This window comes from Dendropsophus ebraccatus, chromosome 6 (genome assembly GCF_027789765.1).
Source record: "Dendropsophus ebraccatus isolate aDenEbr1 chromosome 6, aDenEbr1.pat, whole genome shotgun sequence".
NCBI classification, from domain to species: Eukaryota; Metazoa; Chordata; class Amphibia; order Anura; family Hylidae; genus Dendropsophus; species Dendropsophus ebraccatus.
In genome coordinates, this window is record NC_091459.1 from 12,205,136 (window position 1) to 12,221,241 (window position 16,106).

The window sequence follows — 16,106 nt, forward strand, 5'->3', positions numbered from 1 at the left end:
ACATACGGGGGCAGTGTCCTCTTTCTCTATGTACCAGTCCGCCATTTATCTTTGTGTAATGTGTTTTGATCTTGTACTGTTCTGGTTTTTAACCCCTTATTGCTCTGGAATCAAGGACGCTTAATAAAGAAATAAAATAATAAATATATATTTGTACACTTCTGCAAAGGCTCTATGAAGAGCAGGAACTCTGTTCCCCCCAGCAGAGTTAGTGGACAGATACTAGTTGATCCATCGCTCGGCTCTCCAGAACGCTTTCTGCTTCTCGGCTGTGTTGTTCAGTATATTGGCTTCCTGACCCTGGACTGCTCTGGATTCTCCATTACTTTCAGCCTAAGGGAAGTGGCTGTCTTCCTCTATATTACAGCTCAGCGGAGAGAAGCGATCAGGTTGTTAGACATTTTCATCTAACGTTCCCCAGGGTCTCTAGTAAGAGTCCCTCTAAAGCCATGAGCAGGCGTGGTTTGGGCCAGCTCCCCCCTATGGCAGCAGAGGGGTGGTCCGTCCAGGCTGTGCACATGTCATCTGCTCACTGTTACAGACTAAGTACTTCAGGCTCCAAATCTCTCACCCAAAAGCAACACAGCTTTCATCTGGAAATACCAACACCGGCTTCATTTTGTTTGCACATTTCATATAACTTCAATCCTGTGTTTATTAGCTTTGAAAAAAAAAATTTTTTAAAGGATTTTTTTTTTTTAAATAATTTTCTATCATCCTAATATTAAGTCATGATGTGGCTGTCTTCTATTACGATGCTGCTGGTGGTCTTGTGGAGCTCTGATGAGAGTCTGGCAACAAATCGGAAAGCTGTGGAGAGTCCAGGGAAGAAGCAATATCAGGTGCAGCATGGGGCGTGCAGCTACACCTTCCTCCTGCCGGAGGTGGACAACTGCCGCAACGCGCCCGCCAGTCCCTACGTGTCCAACTCCGTCCAAAGGGATGCTCCTCTGGACTATGACGATTCTGTGCAGAGATTACAGCTTTTAGAGAACATCATGCAGAACAACACACAGTGGCTTCTGAAGGTAAGCCGGAATAAGAGCATTACGTAATGGGACTGATATGTTATTCTGTTATTCTAAGAACTATTAGATGGAGCAGAGCTGAATGTATCGTTTTACTATCACGTACGCATAATATTTTAGCAGAAAAAATAATAATTCCACAATATAACAAATGTAAACTTACTATGTCTTCTTTACAGGATGTAATCTAACATATATATATATATATATATATATATATATATATAATTACAGTTCATTATATAATATTATTATATTATATTACATTACAGTTCAGTGGCAACCATCTGATATGATAGGACTAAATGCAGGGCAGTGGAAATTACAGTGTGCAGGGTCAGCTGTATAATGTGTTCTACTATAATTACTATACAAGCTAATTTTAAGACACGGGAGTTATCTAACTTGGAGATAAATGAAGCGAGACTGTGTAAGTGGCCACTTATTGCACAGAGTGACTCCAAGGGGGTACAGGAGCAAGCTGGGGGTAGAACTGTCTGGGATCAGGAATCACTGGTGGCAGAATGTGTATGTGTGTGTGTGTGTGTGTGTGTGTGTGTGTGTGTGTGTGTGTATGTGTATATATATATATATATATATATATATATATATATATATATATATTATTTTTTTTTTTTTTTAATAAAATTAATTTTACTATAATGTTACTAATTGTATGTAAGAAAACAATTTTTTTTTTTTTTACTAATTTTACTGCAATTTTTTGTAAGAAAACAAAAATCGGAGAATTTGTCCATAAAAAAAAAAAAATTGGTGATATCAAATGTACTAACAGTCAGATATACCATAGAATGCTATTCGGATAATATAATATAGAGAATAAAGTGCTGTGGAATAGAAATATTATCATTATTATTATAAATATTGTATTAGAAATAATAATATTATTATTATTGTTATTATTATAAGGCGCTGGTATTAGGGAAATTGAAGTTAAATCGATTCTAAGGCTATGTTCACACACAGTATTTCCGTCAGTTTTCTTTTTTCTTCCAACCAAAATCAGGAGTAATACTGATACCGCAGAATAAATAATAGACATAATAAGAAATAAACAGAAAAAAAAAATAGATTTGCACAGCTTCTGTGTTTTTAACCCACTCCAGGTTTTGTTTGAGAAAACACTGACCAAAATACTGTGTGTGAACATAGCCAAAGACAGGGCTCAGCGATCTGTGAATGGATGTCACCATCCCCATTAGCTTTACAGCCTCTGCGAGTCGTTCATTCACAAAACAGAGGCTCCTAGCAGCGGACCTGGATTGTGCTGGAGGACTGGGATGTGTCCTGCAGGACGGTACGGAGACAAGTCAAAGAACAGTATATTGGGAAAATACTGTGAAATTCTCCAGTACGTCACAGATGCAGCAGAATGGGTTGTCATTTGGCATGACTTAGCACATGTCTGTACATAGCGGCGCCCATCATACCCAGCAGGTAAATGAGAAAGTGAACTGAATCTGTATTTATAGGTCAAAAGTGGAGTTTCACATAGTGCCCGCTATTTGTGAAGAGCATCTATAAGCGGAGGCGACTGATGCTGAAATGCACGTGCCATGGAGGCAACCAGGCGGCGGCCCTCAGCCAATCAGATGGTAGAGGCTGTAATTACCCAATTGCCGGATTTAGAAAAGTGGCCAATTGGTGACATCACACCGAGCCCTGTATAGATGCTCTTTATTAAAGGGGTCCAGTATGCTGTAACTTTCCTGCCTTGCCCCAGAGCCTAAGGACTCTATTACATGAGACGATTATCGTGCAGAAAATCGTTATATCGTTTGAATTTAAACAATGATCGTCCTGTGTAATGACAGGCAACGATCGAAAAATCGTTCGTGTGTTGTTAATCGTTCATTTCGATCTGACCCTAAAATCATTGTAAATCGTTCGTTGTGATTCCGCATTCGTTCACTAATCGTTCGGTGTAATTGCACATCGTTCCTTCTTTTGCTGGGATCAGATGGAGTAAACAATCGTAACTATGGTAAATAACAACTATCGTTCTGTGTAATGTGGTGAACCATTTCAAGTTAACGAAACAATCTGGAAAATCACTTTGACTAATGTTGCGCTTACACGGAGCGATAATTCGCCCAATCGAACGATTAACGATTTTGATGTAACGTTGTGTTTTTTTTTATAGCGATCAGGGTTTAGATGGAACGATATATCGTTTGGAAAAATCGTTATTGCGATCGTTTTAAGATTGCTTAAGCCCAACTCACACATTGGATGAATCAGTAAAAGTCTGTTTACACAAAGTGATCTGTCACTTTTTAGCGAACGACCAACGACAATGTGAGAAAATGTTGAAAGATCAAAATGAACGCTTTTTCGCTCGTTGCTTGATCGTTAGCTGTGTTTACATGAGCCGATTATCGCGAAAATTCGAACGATAATCAGTTCCGTGTGAACGCACCATAATAGGACCCTAACAGTATGCTTGGAGGACACAGAAATACTAAAGAATAGGTAGCACTTGACCACCCACACAGGTGAGTGAGTGGTCCAGCTGTTGCTGATTGAGTCTCAGTCCGCTTTACCATGGAGGCTACAGATGCAGAACACGTCCCTTGTGGCCCCTGTGAAGTCACCCTTTACCACGTCTCATACTGATTAGAAAGAAAATACAGTCTGTACAGTACTAAGAGTGCAAGATAATAAATCATGTTTATGATTGTCACACGAGGGTCATGTAAATGGATACAAGCAGCAGGGTTCACTGAAGGTCCACAGAGGAAATATTCTCATGGCGAATACAACAAGAGTGTTGTCCTCCCGATCACAGCTACAAAATCTGCTTATAAAAAAATGTGCAGTTTTATGCTTGGTTAAAAAAAACCTTGTTCATTAGGTTTAGAGCAGCGGTACTGCGAGTAGGTGGTCCCTTGGGTCCTCGTCCTGTGGCTTTTGGCTCCCAACTTTTATAAACATATGCAGCCCGGCCATTGCCTCCTTATACACACACAGAACATATATCACACATCATAGGCCAGATTTATCAACCTAAAACAAAGGAAGTTTGATAACAACCAATCACAGCCCGTCTTAAGCCCCTATTCCACGCGGCGGCTGCGATCGGGTGAGTGCGGGAGGGGCCGCGGGGAGCTGCCCGGGTGACCGCTAGATCCGGGCAGCTCATAGAGCATAGCGGCGGTCTGCTGCCGCCGCTCCTATTTCACGGAGCGACAGCAGCATATCGCTGCTATCACAGTCGCTTGTTTTTCAACATGAACGATGTTGGCTGATCGTTGCCTTCTATTCCATGGGACGATTATTGGCCGATAATGGTTCCGTGGAATAGGGCCTGCAGAGACAAAACCCAGAAACATTCTAGTCCAAGACATGAATAATTCTGGGTCAATGCGTTAGGTGCAGACCGGTGAAAAGTTGTAAAACAACGCGCAAAGATTTTCTATATTTTACTGCTCTGCACAAAGTGGACAGGAAGGGCCTGTTCACACTGAGTGAAACAGGCGGAATTCTGTGTAGGAGCTCCCCCCCTCCTGTGGGATCCCGCCTGCCTCAGTGTCACACAGTGTCTATGGAATGGCTTGCGCGCCTTCGCTCCCGTCGCTCTCCGCTCAAAGAAATTACATGTCCATTCCCAGAGTGGTGGCGCGCCAGCCCTTCCATAGAGACACTGAGGCAGGCAGGATTCCGCGGCGGGGGCAGTGTAAACATACCCATAGGGGCATCGCATTTTACGAAGGGAAGAGTGGCCTTTCTGTGCCCAAGATATATTATAATTTATTCTTTCACACAGGCGAAAATTGCTAAATCCAGTGCAGCAAACTATGAAACGTTGCTCTAAAGGTCCGTTCACACTACAGAATTTGCGCTGTGGACTCCGCTTGAAATTCCACGCAAATTCCGTAGTGAACAGACCCTTAAAGATGAGCATAACTTGAGCATGCTGAAGTCCAATCATTCTGCATTTGATTACTGGTGACTGAAGCTGATGGATGCAGCCCTAGGGAGTCTGAGAAAACATGGATACAGCCTATGGTACATCCCATAGACCATAATGGTGAGGGGCCATGCATGGCCACCCAACTCTATACCATAAACCTGGCACAGTCCTTTGGCTGGTTTGGTCACTGTTAAAACTACAGAATCTGTCATAGAGACAAAAAAAAGTCCTTTCTGTCTGCACAAATACATTACCTATTACATATAATGACTAAACACCCAATAATTAATCTATTGTTGGGTATTTGCTACCAATGTTTTTACCAAACGTCAGTGATTACAGGGAACCAGTCACTACGATTGTGCCAATATGGTTCCCTGCAGCAGAGTATAGATCTACTGTGCAGCTCGCGGAGCATACCCCAGCCACGGCTGCAGCTTTATAAAGTTAGTTATGCAGCGCGAGGCCAGAGGAGGGGCAGCAACTAGTCATCTGGGCAGGGAGCCGCAAGTGACTAGTCACGGCTCTATGCCTGTTGGCATGCAGTGCGGGGATGATTGGCCACTACTGGGTCCCTCTGCCTGTCAATCATCCTCGTACTGCGTGCTGACAAGCAGAGAGCTGTGACTAGTAACAGGCAGCTCCCCGCCCAAATGACAAGTTGCCGCCCTTCTCCCGTCCTCACATGGCATAATAAAAGTTCTTTTATCACCTTTATTGAAGGTGATTCCTCAATGCCCAGGTCGTTTTTGGACATTAGCTTATGGGATCATAATGATCCCATAAGCTGATGTCCCTATGTCTGCCACCTCTACTCTGTCTCCTGCCCATGTCACAATCTTGTGACAGCGGCAGGGGAGAGAGGGAAGGGGGCAGAGCACCCGGCCGCGCGCCCTGCCTTCCCTCCTTCCACCCGCCGGCCTCCGTAGCCAGGAAACCAGAAGCCTCAGGCTTCCTGTTTCCATCTGTGATCACTTCGCAGAGCCCTGATGGACACTGGACAGAGAATTCTCCCTCTGTAGAGGGAGAATTCTCTTTCTGGAGCCCTATAGATGCTGCGGTCGTGCTCTGGTGCTGAGAGTTGCGGCGGGTCCCCGGCTATCACTGATAGCCGAGACCCGCCGTGGATGACACAGGTGCAGCTTCTGCGCCTGTGTTATCCTTGAACGTAAATTAACGTCGCTGCAGCTTCAAGCATAGGCTGCACAACGTTAATTTACTGTGCAGCGGCAGGAGGAGGTTAAGTCAAATATAGTAGATAAATTTTGCATTGGCCATGATATCCAATAGTTGCGAGGGAATTGCACAAATAGCGCAAAGTTGTCTAATGACTACTGCAGGAAGAAACTCTGGAGAATTTAAAGGAATGTGTCACCTAAATTTTCTTTAACTGATTAGAGTCAGATACTAAAACTTGTTATTTTATTCCGACCGGTTTCTATTTTCTGATTATAATTTATTTTTTATTTTATTTTACTTTTTGTACATTGTTATGGGGGCTGCTGACTTGCCTGAGCTGCTTTTAACAGCATTTAGTGACATGCTTTACAGCAACACTCATGGACATAGACGACAATAGACAGACCCTGTCCCCTTGAGATAAATGTAAAACATTACTGAGCGTGCTCTGTGACCTTTGAAGAGGTCATTCCACAGGGAGCAGCTATGGTCTCTGCCATCTATTGGTGTCACATGACGCTGCAATGCTCTGTAGATCACTTTACAGCAGCCTACAAACACAACAGTACGTCTCGGCTTAGTTTTAGCCCCAGTGGTGATAATGAGAATTGCAAGATTTTAGGATTGTTTTATAATATAGACAGAAAAATAGAAAATTTGAAAAGAAGGTCACCAAAAATTCTTTAAAAATATGTTTAACATAAAAACATTATTTAAACAATAAGTCAGTCATTCTCTGATGACACATTCCCTTGAAGGGATGAGACTATTAATAGGGTTACAGCTGGCAATATGAGCGGCACAATGCTACCCAGATAAAGCAACACGTCACTTATGAACAGCAGATTGATAGCCTATGGTCTTATGCTCTTGATGGAAACATAAGGCCTGAAGATATGTTCAGGGTCACATTTAGAACCGTCCCACTAACAGATTTCAAAACTAGATTAAGTGCTTTCAGTTTTGCAAACATTAGGTTAGACGTGTACTTAGATGAGCACCATCAATATGAAACACCTTTAAGCAGTTAGAAAGTGATCCATCCTAATTCGGCCTCGGTAATTGGTCCATCTGGTTCCATTTTACAGGACCAATTTGCTTTTAGTCTGTACTTTACGGGCTATTCTTTTGTAACCTAAGGGCATCTTAGAAACTCCTCAGGTTGCAATTGTAGCCGTAGGTCAAGAGGAATTAAAATGATGGACTAGTTTATTACCAATCCTGGTAATTTTTAACTTCTATTGTAAATTTGGGCAATCTTTGCCTCTATATATCATGTGCCTAAAATTGCACCAAAATTTGCATCATAAATAAATATCGCTAACCTTCTCCTAACATAAAGTTTGTTTAAATTTCTATAATGGAATATATAATTAGATAAAGTAATTTTTCACAATACAAAGTACTTCTAAATCTAGCACACATGTTCCTCCCGAAACACAGATATGCACTCTAGCCAATGGATTTAACATGCCATACATTCCTATTGCCATTGAAGTATAGAAATTATGTCACATAACCTCTTAGCTCATTAAACAATCATTTGAAGACAATGAAAAGTCTTGAAATGGAACTAACAGACTCTGTTCACACTTTAGCACAAGAGTGGAGCGTAAAGGTAGGAGAGATAACTAAAAGTCGGCTATTCTCCGCTGAGAATAGCTGGATACGACTTGTGTCACGAGAACAGGTAAGGGGCTATTCACACATCCGTATATTTTTCAATTCGCAAACTTTCATTAGCAATCCGCAATTTTCTATCCCTATTAAATTCGTATTCTTTTGGCCGATCAGCAAAAATGAAAAAGTGAGGTTAATCATAATCTAGTCACTCGTTGCGGATCCGTAATTTTGCAGATCCCATAGAGTTCTAATGGTGTGTCCATGGAGGAATTTCAGTCGGCACTTGGGTCTCTCCTTCACACCTACGGATGTGTGAATGGGGCCATTGAAATACATTGATCTTACGGACAGAATTGCGGACTTGTGTAATAGTTCAATTCAGAGGACGGTCAACTGTACCATAGCGAAGGACAAGACTTACTGTATAAAGCCTTAAAAATATTACCTAATTTTATATTTACTTGTGTTTCTTCAGATAAAGGCAACTTCTGCGTACAAAGTAAGAAAAACTAAATTAAAAAAAAATTATGTAATTTCTGAGATCAGAAATGTTTGAAAGCCCCATAATTAAAAGGGGGTTTTATGACAAGGACACATTTTGCACCATTCCATGGGAGGGGGTAAAAAAACCCCAAACAATTACTTACCTCCCTGGCTCCCAGCCATACTCCGATCCCCAATAAACGGGTGCTTCTGGGTCTGGGGACATTATGTAGCAGACCTGCTCAGGCATTCAGTGGTGGGACACCGAGTGGGCCTGATACGTCGCATCCCGAACCAGGAAGCATCAGCACAATGGAAACCGGAGCGGTAGAGGAAGTAAATGAATGTTATTTATTTTTTTCATTCCCCTCTCACCGGGCATGGTCATTGCTGGAAAACCCCCTTCAATGGTCACTCACACATACTGCACATTTGTCTCCATTTTTTGAATCCATGAAGCCCAGTGGTCAGACCCCCTACTGAATTTATACTGTAAGGGTATGTTCACACTGAGCAAATATGGCGCCACTGATCCCGCCGTGCTCAGTGTCCTAGCGTGAGTGAATGAGAGGGCACGCGCTCCTCCACTGCCTACGCTTTCCGCTCAAAGAAATGACATGTCACTTCTTTGAGCGGAGAGCCGCAGCAGTGGAGGAGCGCAAGCTCTCCTCTAGACGGGCAATGACACACTGAGCACGGCCGGATTCCGCCTGATTTGCTCAGTGTCAACATACCCTAACAGCGCAATACTGTGTGCAACACACAAAATATGGCCTCAACACTATTTTCAACAGACAATTCCAAGACTATTCAAGCTTATTTTAACTTCTTTCCATTTAGCAAATGCCCCATTGCACCAGTTCAGGATTGCCTACGGATGCCGGGAACTTTCTTTACGACTATCCCAAATCTGTAAAATCAAGTTATCGTTGCTTTAAAAACTATACAGTATATAACATTTTCTTTACAGATCAATTTCCTTCAACAAACATTCAGGAGTAACAAAGGCGGACATTCCTTCAGAAACAGTCTTCATATAAGCTGCATTACATTCCTGCGCAGCAAGTGTTCAGTGACAGGGTCAAAGGGATTTAGTGTTTTGGGATTAGTTGAGGGAAGTGGCAATCACTGGAAAATGCTGGTACAGAACGGTGAGGTCAGGCAATCACTGCACAATGTGGACACTAAACATAAGCTTCATTGAATGGGATTAGATTTCTCACCAAACCAGTTTAGCTCTGGTTCTGACCATCGAGAAATAGTTTAAGTAGCATAATATGACAACCTTCTGACCCTCTGCCTCTATCACATTAACCGTAGGATGCTAATAAAAATAAATAAATAAATAAAATAAAAAATAAAAGAAAGAAAAAGTTCTATGCTTTGGCTTTGCCATAATACAACAGTAACTCAGATACATCGGTATGCCCAAGTTGTATAACTAGAATAAGGTTAACATGTGTATGTAGCACCAGTTGCGTTGAAGAGAAATATCCGACTACGTGGGGAAAAACCCCTTTAAAAGGCATTGATTTGGAGGTTCATACTGCCTGCACCATTGGTAGCATGAGATTATTTAGGTCACTGAGGGCCTCTCCCATACCAGCTCGGCCCGATGGTCAGGTACAGTTGTACCTTGGTTTAAGAGTTACTTGGATTGAGAGCGTTTTGCAAGAAGAGCTCACATTTTTTCAAAATTGTAACTTGGTTTAAGAGAATTGCTTTGGTTTAAGAGCTCCCTGTACTGGGTGGGAGGGCGAGTGGGGGAGGGGCATGGTCTGCATAGAGGGGTCTACAGCACTGTATACTGGCCCAGGAAGTTTCCCTCACTTTCCAAATAATAGCAGATCCACTTCAGGCTGGGGCTTACATCAGGAGACAGGACTGTGGAGGTAATCTCTTCATAGCTGTAACCTCTCCCCTGCTTTAATGTACCTGCACTTACACTCAGCTATACAAACTACTGCTATAATGTGCCTGCACTTACACTCAGCCATTCACACTGCTGTATATAAAGTTCCTGTCACTGTCCTCCTGCACAGCTATGTGGTTCTCACTTCCTGATTGGTCCATGCTGAACATACACCCCTTCCCCATTGCTGTCATGTGACCACACAGACCTCTGACAGCAGCCCTGCTTCTCTATTTTAGCCTGTTGTACTACGCTACTGCATTATGGGGATCTGCAGCTTCATCCTGTATCTACAAACTGCTGCTGTGTTATCAGGTTTATGCAGTTACTATACATTATACTCCACATGCTGATTTCTATACTGATATCACTGATATCACATATTCAACTGTTTCTAAATGTTTCATTAGTTTTACATGTTTTTCAGAATAAAAAAAAATCATCATTATTTTTGGGGTGTGGAACCAATTGTCTGCATTTCAATTATTTCTTATGGGAAAATTTGCTTTGATTTAAGAGTGGATTTGGATTACAAGCAAAGTCCCGGAACGAATTATGCTCGTAATCCAAGGCACCACTGTATTTCAATACAGACAAATTATGAGGGGACCTATCAATTTAGCCGAGCCAGGTGGGAAGAGGACCACCAAGGTGGCAGTATGCCCTGAAAATACTTTTATATTGACATGCGTAAGAAGTTCACACGTCTACGTACTAGTGTTAGAAACCGATAAACCAAAAGTGTATAGGATTTAGAATTTGATTATTTGGCATGCAATAGTATGCTTTTTTTTTTAATTTATTTTTTATTTTACCGAAAAGCCTGGCACCCTGCAGATGTACATACCAAGTGTTTGTTTGTGGTGGATGACAGTAAAATAAAAGATCACTTTAGACGTATGAACTTTGACTCGCTCCCATTCTTCATGACACTTTTTGTAAATAGAGGTCAGACGTTAGTGGAGGAGAAGGCATATCTAACAGGCCTGTTTCTGCTTTATCATCGTGCCCTTACATTCTTTTTACAAGCGGGGCTTCTGATCACATGTCCACTTTATTTACTTTATAGACTCCTGTGGACAACAGAACATGCAAAGTCCATAACTCAAGAGTATGGATCAAATGGATGACACCAGTCAAAATATAAACAGATACGTAAAAACGTTTCACCTCCAGCCCCATTAATACCTATACAATTAGAAAAGCGTGAGAATAAAAACGGTAAATGTCACGGCCGACAGATTTTATACAAACCAATGAATATTTAAAAAAAACTAAGGGTCATTTATCGATGTGCGTTTTTTTACGCATTGGCTAATTTAGACATTTTGCCAGTTTCCCGCTGCTTGACTTACCAAGAGGCGCATGCCAACTAAAGCAAATACATCTATGGATGACCACGCACGCAAAACGTTCAATGTTTATATCTGAAGACATCTGAGAAATCTTGTAATATAGTAATGTAAGAAATTATGAGCATGCGATCTGTTAGTAGCTTATAAAGTTTGGATCAAGGTTTCAATAAAAATAATGATAGTCAAGTGTGCAGCTTTATTTTTGCTGTCATAAATAAAAGAAAGTCAGACATGTGCTTTTGAAGTCAATGAGCTCGGTCAAGATTTACCGGCATACGTTTAACTGGCTGACATGGCCGTCATGGAAGCCAAGTGTGAACAGTGTGAACAGAGTTTAAGAATAAGCAATTTCACGATTGAATACGAAACAAATGAGGTTATGGTTTGGATTACACGCAGACTAGTCACACTAAACTGCAAGTCTTAAGGATGTATTCATATAGTACAATTTAAACAAAATATGTGCAAACAAAGAAAAAAACTCAACTTTTTAAGTTTGGAGATAAGAAAAATGTGCAGCCCAGACTTAAAGTGTAGCTGTCATTTAAAATATTTTTGCAGAAATCAACAGTCAAAAAAAAAAAAAAAAAGCCTCTTTCTTTACTCAAAAAGCTGTATTGCAGCCCCTATCCCCCCTCACTTCTTATCTGTGGATTATCAGGCAAAGCCGTCCTCATTACAGAGGAGTAAAGTGAAGATGGGCCTATTATAACCTATGAAGGGGGTTGAGTGAGCAGGGAGAGCTGACAAACACCTGTACAGTTTGGAGAATGTCTGGGCACATAAAACGCTGGATTCACAGGTCACTGCTAGCCTGGGAACCTGGTGAGATAAGATTGCAGGATGATTTCTTTTACGGGGCTGCCTTTTCTCCTCTCCGTTCTCCCTCATCCCCCTCAGCTCCACCCCCCCGCCATAGATCAAAATGGACACAGAAATCTTGCTTCTTCTGAAGTGAGGGGGGGGGGAGGCTGTAAAACAGCTTTTTGAGTAAAAAAGGAAACTCTTTTGCTTAATAAAACCTTTTACAGAGTTTCTTAACATCACCCGTACTATTGATTTCTGAAAAGTGACACAGTTATGCTTTAATGGTGACATACACATCAGAGGCCGAACCCTTTCCTAATTAAAATCTCCTAAATGTCAGGTGAAATCACAGGTTTCTGCCAACAGTCACTATATCTAAGAGCAAAGGGCAAAGAAAAGAGTGAAACTGACATCGATGCTTTCGCTTCTTCAGCTACCCCCCCCCCCTCCCCCCCCCCCCCCCCCCAGAAGAACATCCTGTCCAATCAATAAAACATGTATGTACATGAAATACCACTTGAAGCATCAAAGAGTTGCTTGGGGTATTGTTGTTTAGACTTCTAGCGGCAGATTATAAGATGCAACCCTCAAAGCGAATGTAAGATAGCAAAAGAGATCCATCCTGATCATGTGGATAGCAAACTGACAAACAGGAGCAAATATTTTCAGAATAGACCTCACTGTTCTAGTCTGTAAAAGTAACAGCGTAAAAAATATGTTGCAACCCTCAAACACGACCCGCATTATATAGCTCTCTAAGATGAGGCACATACCTCAGAGTTACATTCAGAAAACTTAAAGGGAACCCCTCACCATAAAGATGCTACCTGAGTTATCAGCATCGTGTTATAGAGCAGAAGGAGCTAAACAGATTGATGTTATAAACAATTTATTGTAATTTATTGATTGAAATCTCTGATGCTAAAGAGTCCAGTCCATTGAGTGACTCCGCCCACAGGACTCCTTACCACAAAATGATCAGGGATTTACAATCAAGTTACAAGTTATACTGAATCTTTTTCCATAAAGATATATATCAATCTGCTCAGCTCTTCCTGCTCTATGACATGAAGGTGATAGATAAGATAGCATTGTCTTGGTGACAGGTTCCCTTTAAAATTTTGCAGATTTGCAGAATAAGCCAAAGCATGTTTGTATACCTCTATATTCCCGTCATTTCATTAATCTTCTTATGTTACAAGATGTAAGTTACAAGATGACACATGAGACAAACCTATCACTGCCATATATCCATTCATATGCACTAAATATCTCCAATGGTCCATACAACGTGCACATTCTTAGGCTGGGTTCACACTACATTATTGCAAAAAACAGATGGAAAAACGGATGCATTTGTGTGCATCCGTTTTTCCATTGACTTCCAAAAAAAAAAGATTAAAACGCATCCAAACGTGTACACAAAAATAAGGTCAGCTAGGTTTCTGTGTACATTAAAAAAAACGGATGCGTTTTGACACTTTTTTTTTATATAATGGAAGTCAATGGAAAAATGGATCAAAATGGATACGCACAAATGCATCAGTTTTTCCAAAAATATTTTTTTTTAAAAAACAACAGATTGCAAAAACATAGAGTGAACCCAGCTTTAGGGTGGGGCGATTTTTCGGCGATAATTGATCTCAAATGACCGCTATGACAAACAATCCTAAATCGTTCACCCTATCACACAGGACGATGATCGTTACTTACGGTCGTTCTTGCGCTCGTCCTTTCCTGGCTGATAGACCAGAGAATGACCGAACGACGTGTTACTACACCGAACAGTTTGTGAACAATAAAAATATGTCCAGATTTTATCAAACGATCAGCGACTTCTCGTTGGTCGTTTAATTGCTGCCTGCTATTACACGAAACGATTATCGTTTGAATCCAAACAATCTAACGATTTTCGAAGGATAACCGTCCCGTGTAATACGGTCCTTACAGGAACAGGTGATGAATGGCTTCTAATACAGAAAACTGAGCCTTCATGTCTGAGTATCTGCTGTGCACTAAATGCATCACTAGGGAATTCTGTTCTTACTCAGGTTACAGGTCGTGCCAGTTACCTGCATTGTGGGCACATACTCGCTGGTGGACAAATAGTAATGAATCCTGACCTCTGACCCACGACTAAATACTCCCCCTATCTCTCTTTTAACTATATAACTCTCCTGTGTCAGTCAACTCTCATCAAGGGTTTCAAAGTCTACAGTCAAATTGACAAGACGTGCATTAACATGCAAAAATAATATGCGGTAAAATATCCCAACAAGAATAAATAGTTCAGTCATTGCTGTTTATTTGAATAACGCAAAAAGCGTCTACTTCAGGTCTTCAGTGTTACACGTGTTTGAAATTAAAGTGCATGTCAAACGCCTGGCATTCATTCCACCCTGACGGCTCTAGCATTCTGGGCGGTTTCCAGGCTGGTGATAAATAACCACAAGATGGGCTCATTTTCCATGAGGATCGTAACATGTTCCAGCAGTGGCGTACATTACTGTGGTAGGATGGGCACGTGCTCAAACGAATATTAGAAAACTGACAAAGCGATTTTTAACGATCAACAATCGCAAACGAGATCGTTTATCGTTAACCTGAAATGGTTCACCATATTACACAGAAAGATTTTTGTTAGTTACGATTGTTACTACGATCGTTTACTCCATCTGATCCCAGCAAATAATGGAACAATGTGGAATTATAATGGGTTTACACGAAACGTTCAAATTTTCGCAATACAGATCACATTTGAGCGATAATCGGCTCGTGTAAACACAGAGGACAATCAAGCGATCTTTCAACATGTTCTCGAATCATCGTTGGTTGTTCGCTAAAAATTTGCAGATCGCTTCGTGTAAACAGTCTTTTTACAGCAAATGATTAACAATGATTTTAGGGTCAGATCTAAATGAATGATCAACAACCCACAAATGATTTTTCGATTGTTGCCTGCAATTACACAGGACGATTAAAGTTTAAAACGATCTAACAATTTTCCGCACGATAATCGTCCTGTGTAATCGGGCCCTAACTCTTCAGCTGCTCAACTCCACAGAACTTTTTACAAAGTGAAATGTGATGTTAGGTGGGCACAAAGCATGTGCAAGCAAAGCAAGCAAAGTATGCATTCATATCCTTTTATGCTCTTTCTTCGGCAGCTGGAAAACTACATTCAAGACAACATGAAAAAAGAGATGGTGGAGATGCAGAAGCATGCGGTACAGAATCACACAGCTATGATGATGGAGATCGGCACAAACCTCCTCAACCAAACTGCGGAGCAGACCAAAAAACTCACAGATGTAGAAGCTCAGGTAAATACCCGCTGCATTCTGTGTATTGTGTAGAAGATCTGGTGGATCCCAGCTACATTCTGTGCATTGTGTAGAAGCTCAGGTGGATCCCCACTACATTCTGTGTATTGTGTAGAAGCTCCGGTAGATCCCTGCTACATTCTGTGCATTGTGTAGAAGATAGGGTAGATCCCCGCTACATTCTGTGCATTGTGTAGAAGATCTGGTAGATCCCCGCTACATTCTGTGCATTGTGTAAAAGCTCAGGTGGATCCCCACTACATTCTGTGTATTGTGTAGAAGCTCCGGTAGATCCCTGCTACATTCTGTGCATTGTGTAGAAGATAGGGTAGATCCCCGCTACATTCTGTGTATTGTGTAGAAGCTCAGGTAGATCCCCGCTACATTCTGTGCATTGTGTGGAAGCTCAGGTAGATCCCGCTACATTCTGTGCATTGTGTAGAAGCTCAGGTAGATCCCCGC

At 41.4% G+C, this 16,106-nt stretch overlaps 2 protein-coding genes across 4 annotated transcripts in view; one reads left to right on the forward strand and one right to left on the reverse strand.

The window, feature by feature from the left end:
- MCPH1 (microcephalin 1) overlaps nucleotides 1-16,106 on the reverse strand; it is a 207,842-nt gene that overhangs the window by 69,372 nt on the left and 122,364 nt on the right. The gene's annotated exons all lie outside the window — the stretch shown is intronic.
- ANGPT2 (angiopoietin 2) overlaps nucleotides 543-16,106 on the forward strand; it is a 42,244-nt gene continuing 26,680 nt past the window's right edge. The window contains exons 1-2 of the mRNA XM_069973442.1: nucleotides 543-1,028; nucleotides 15,489-15,644. Of these exons, the coding sequence (XP_069829543.1) occupies nucleotides 732-1,028; nucleotides 15,489-15,644 (453 nt within the window). The 5' untranslated portion in view covers nucleotides 543-731. The remainder of the gene's footprint in view (nucleotides 1,029-15,488; nucleotides 15,645-16,106) is intronic.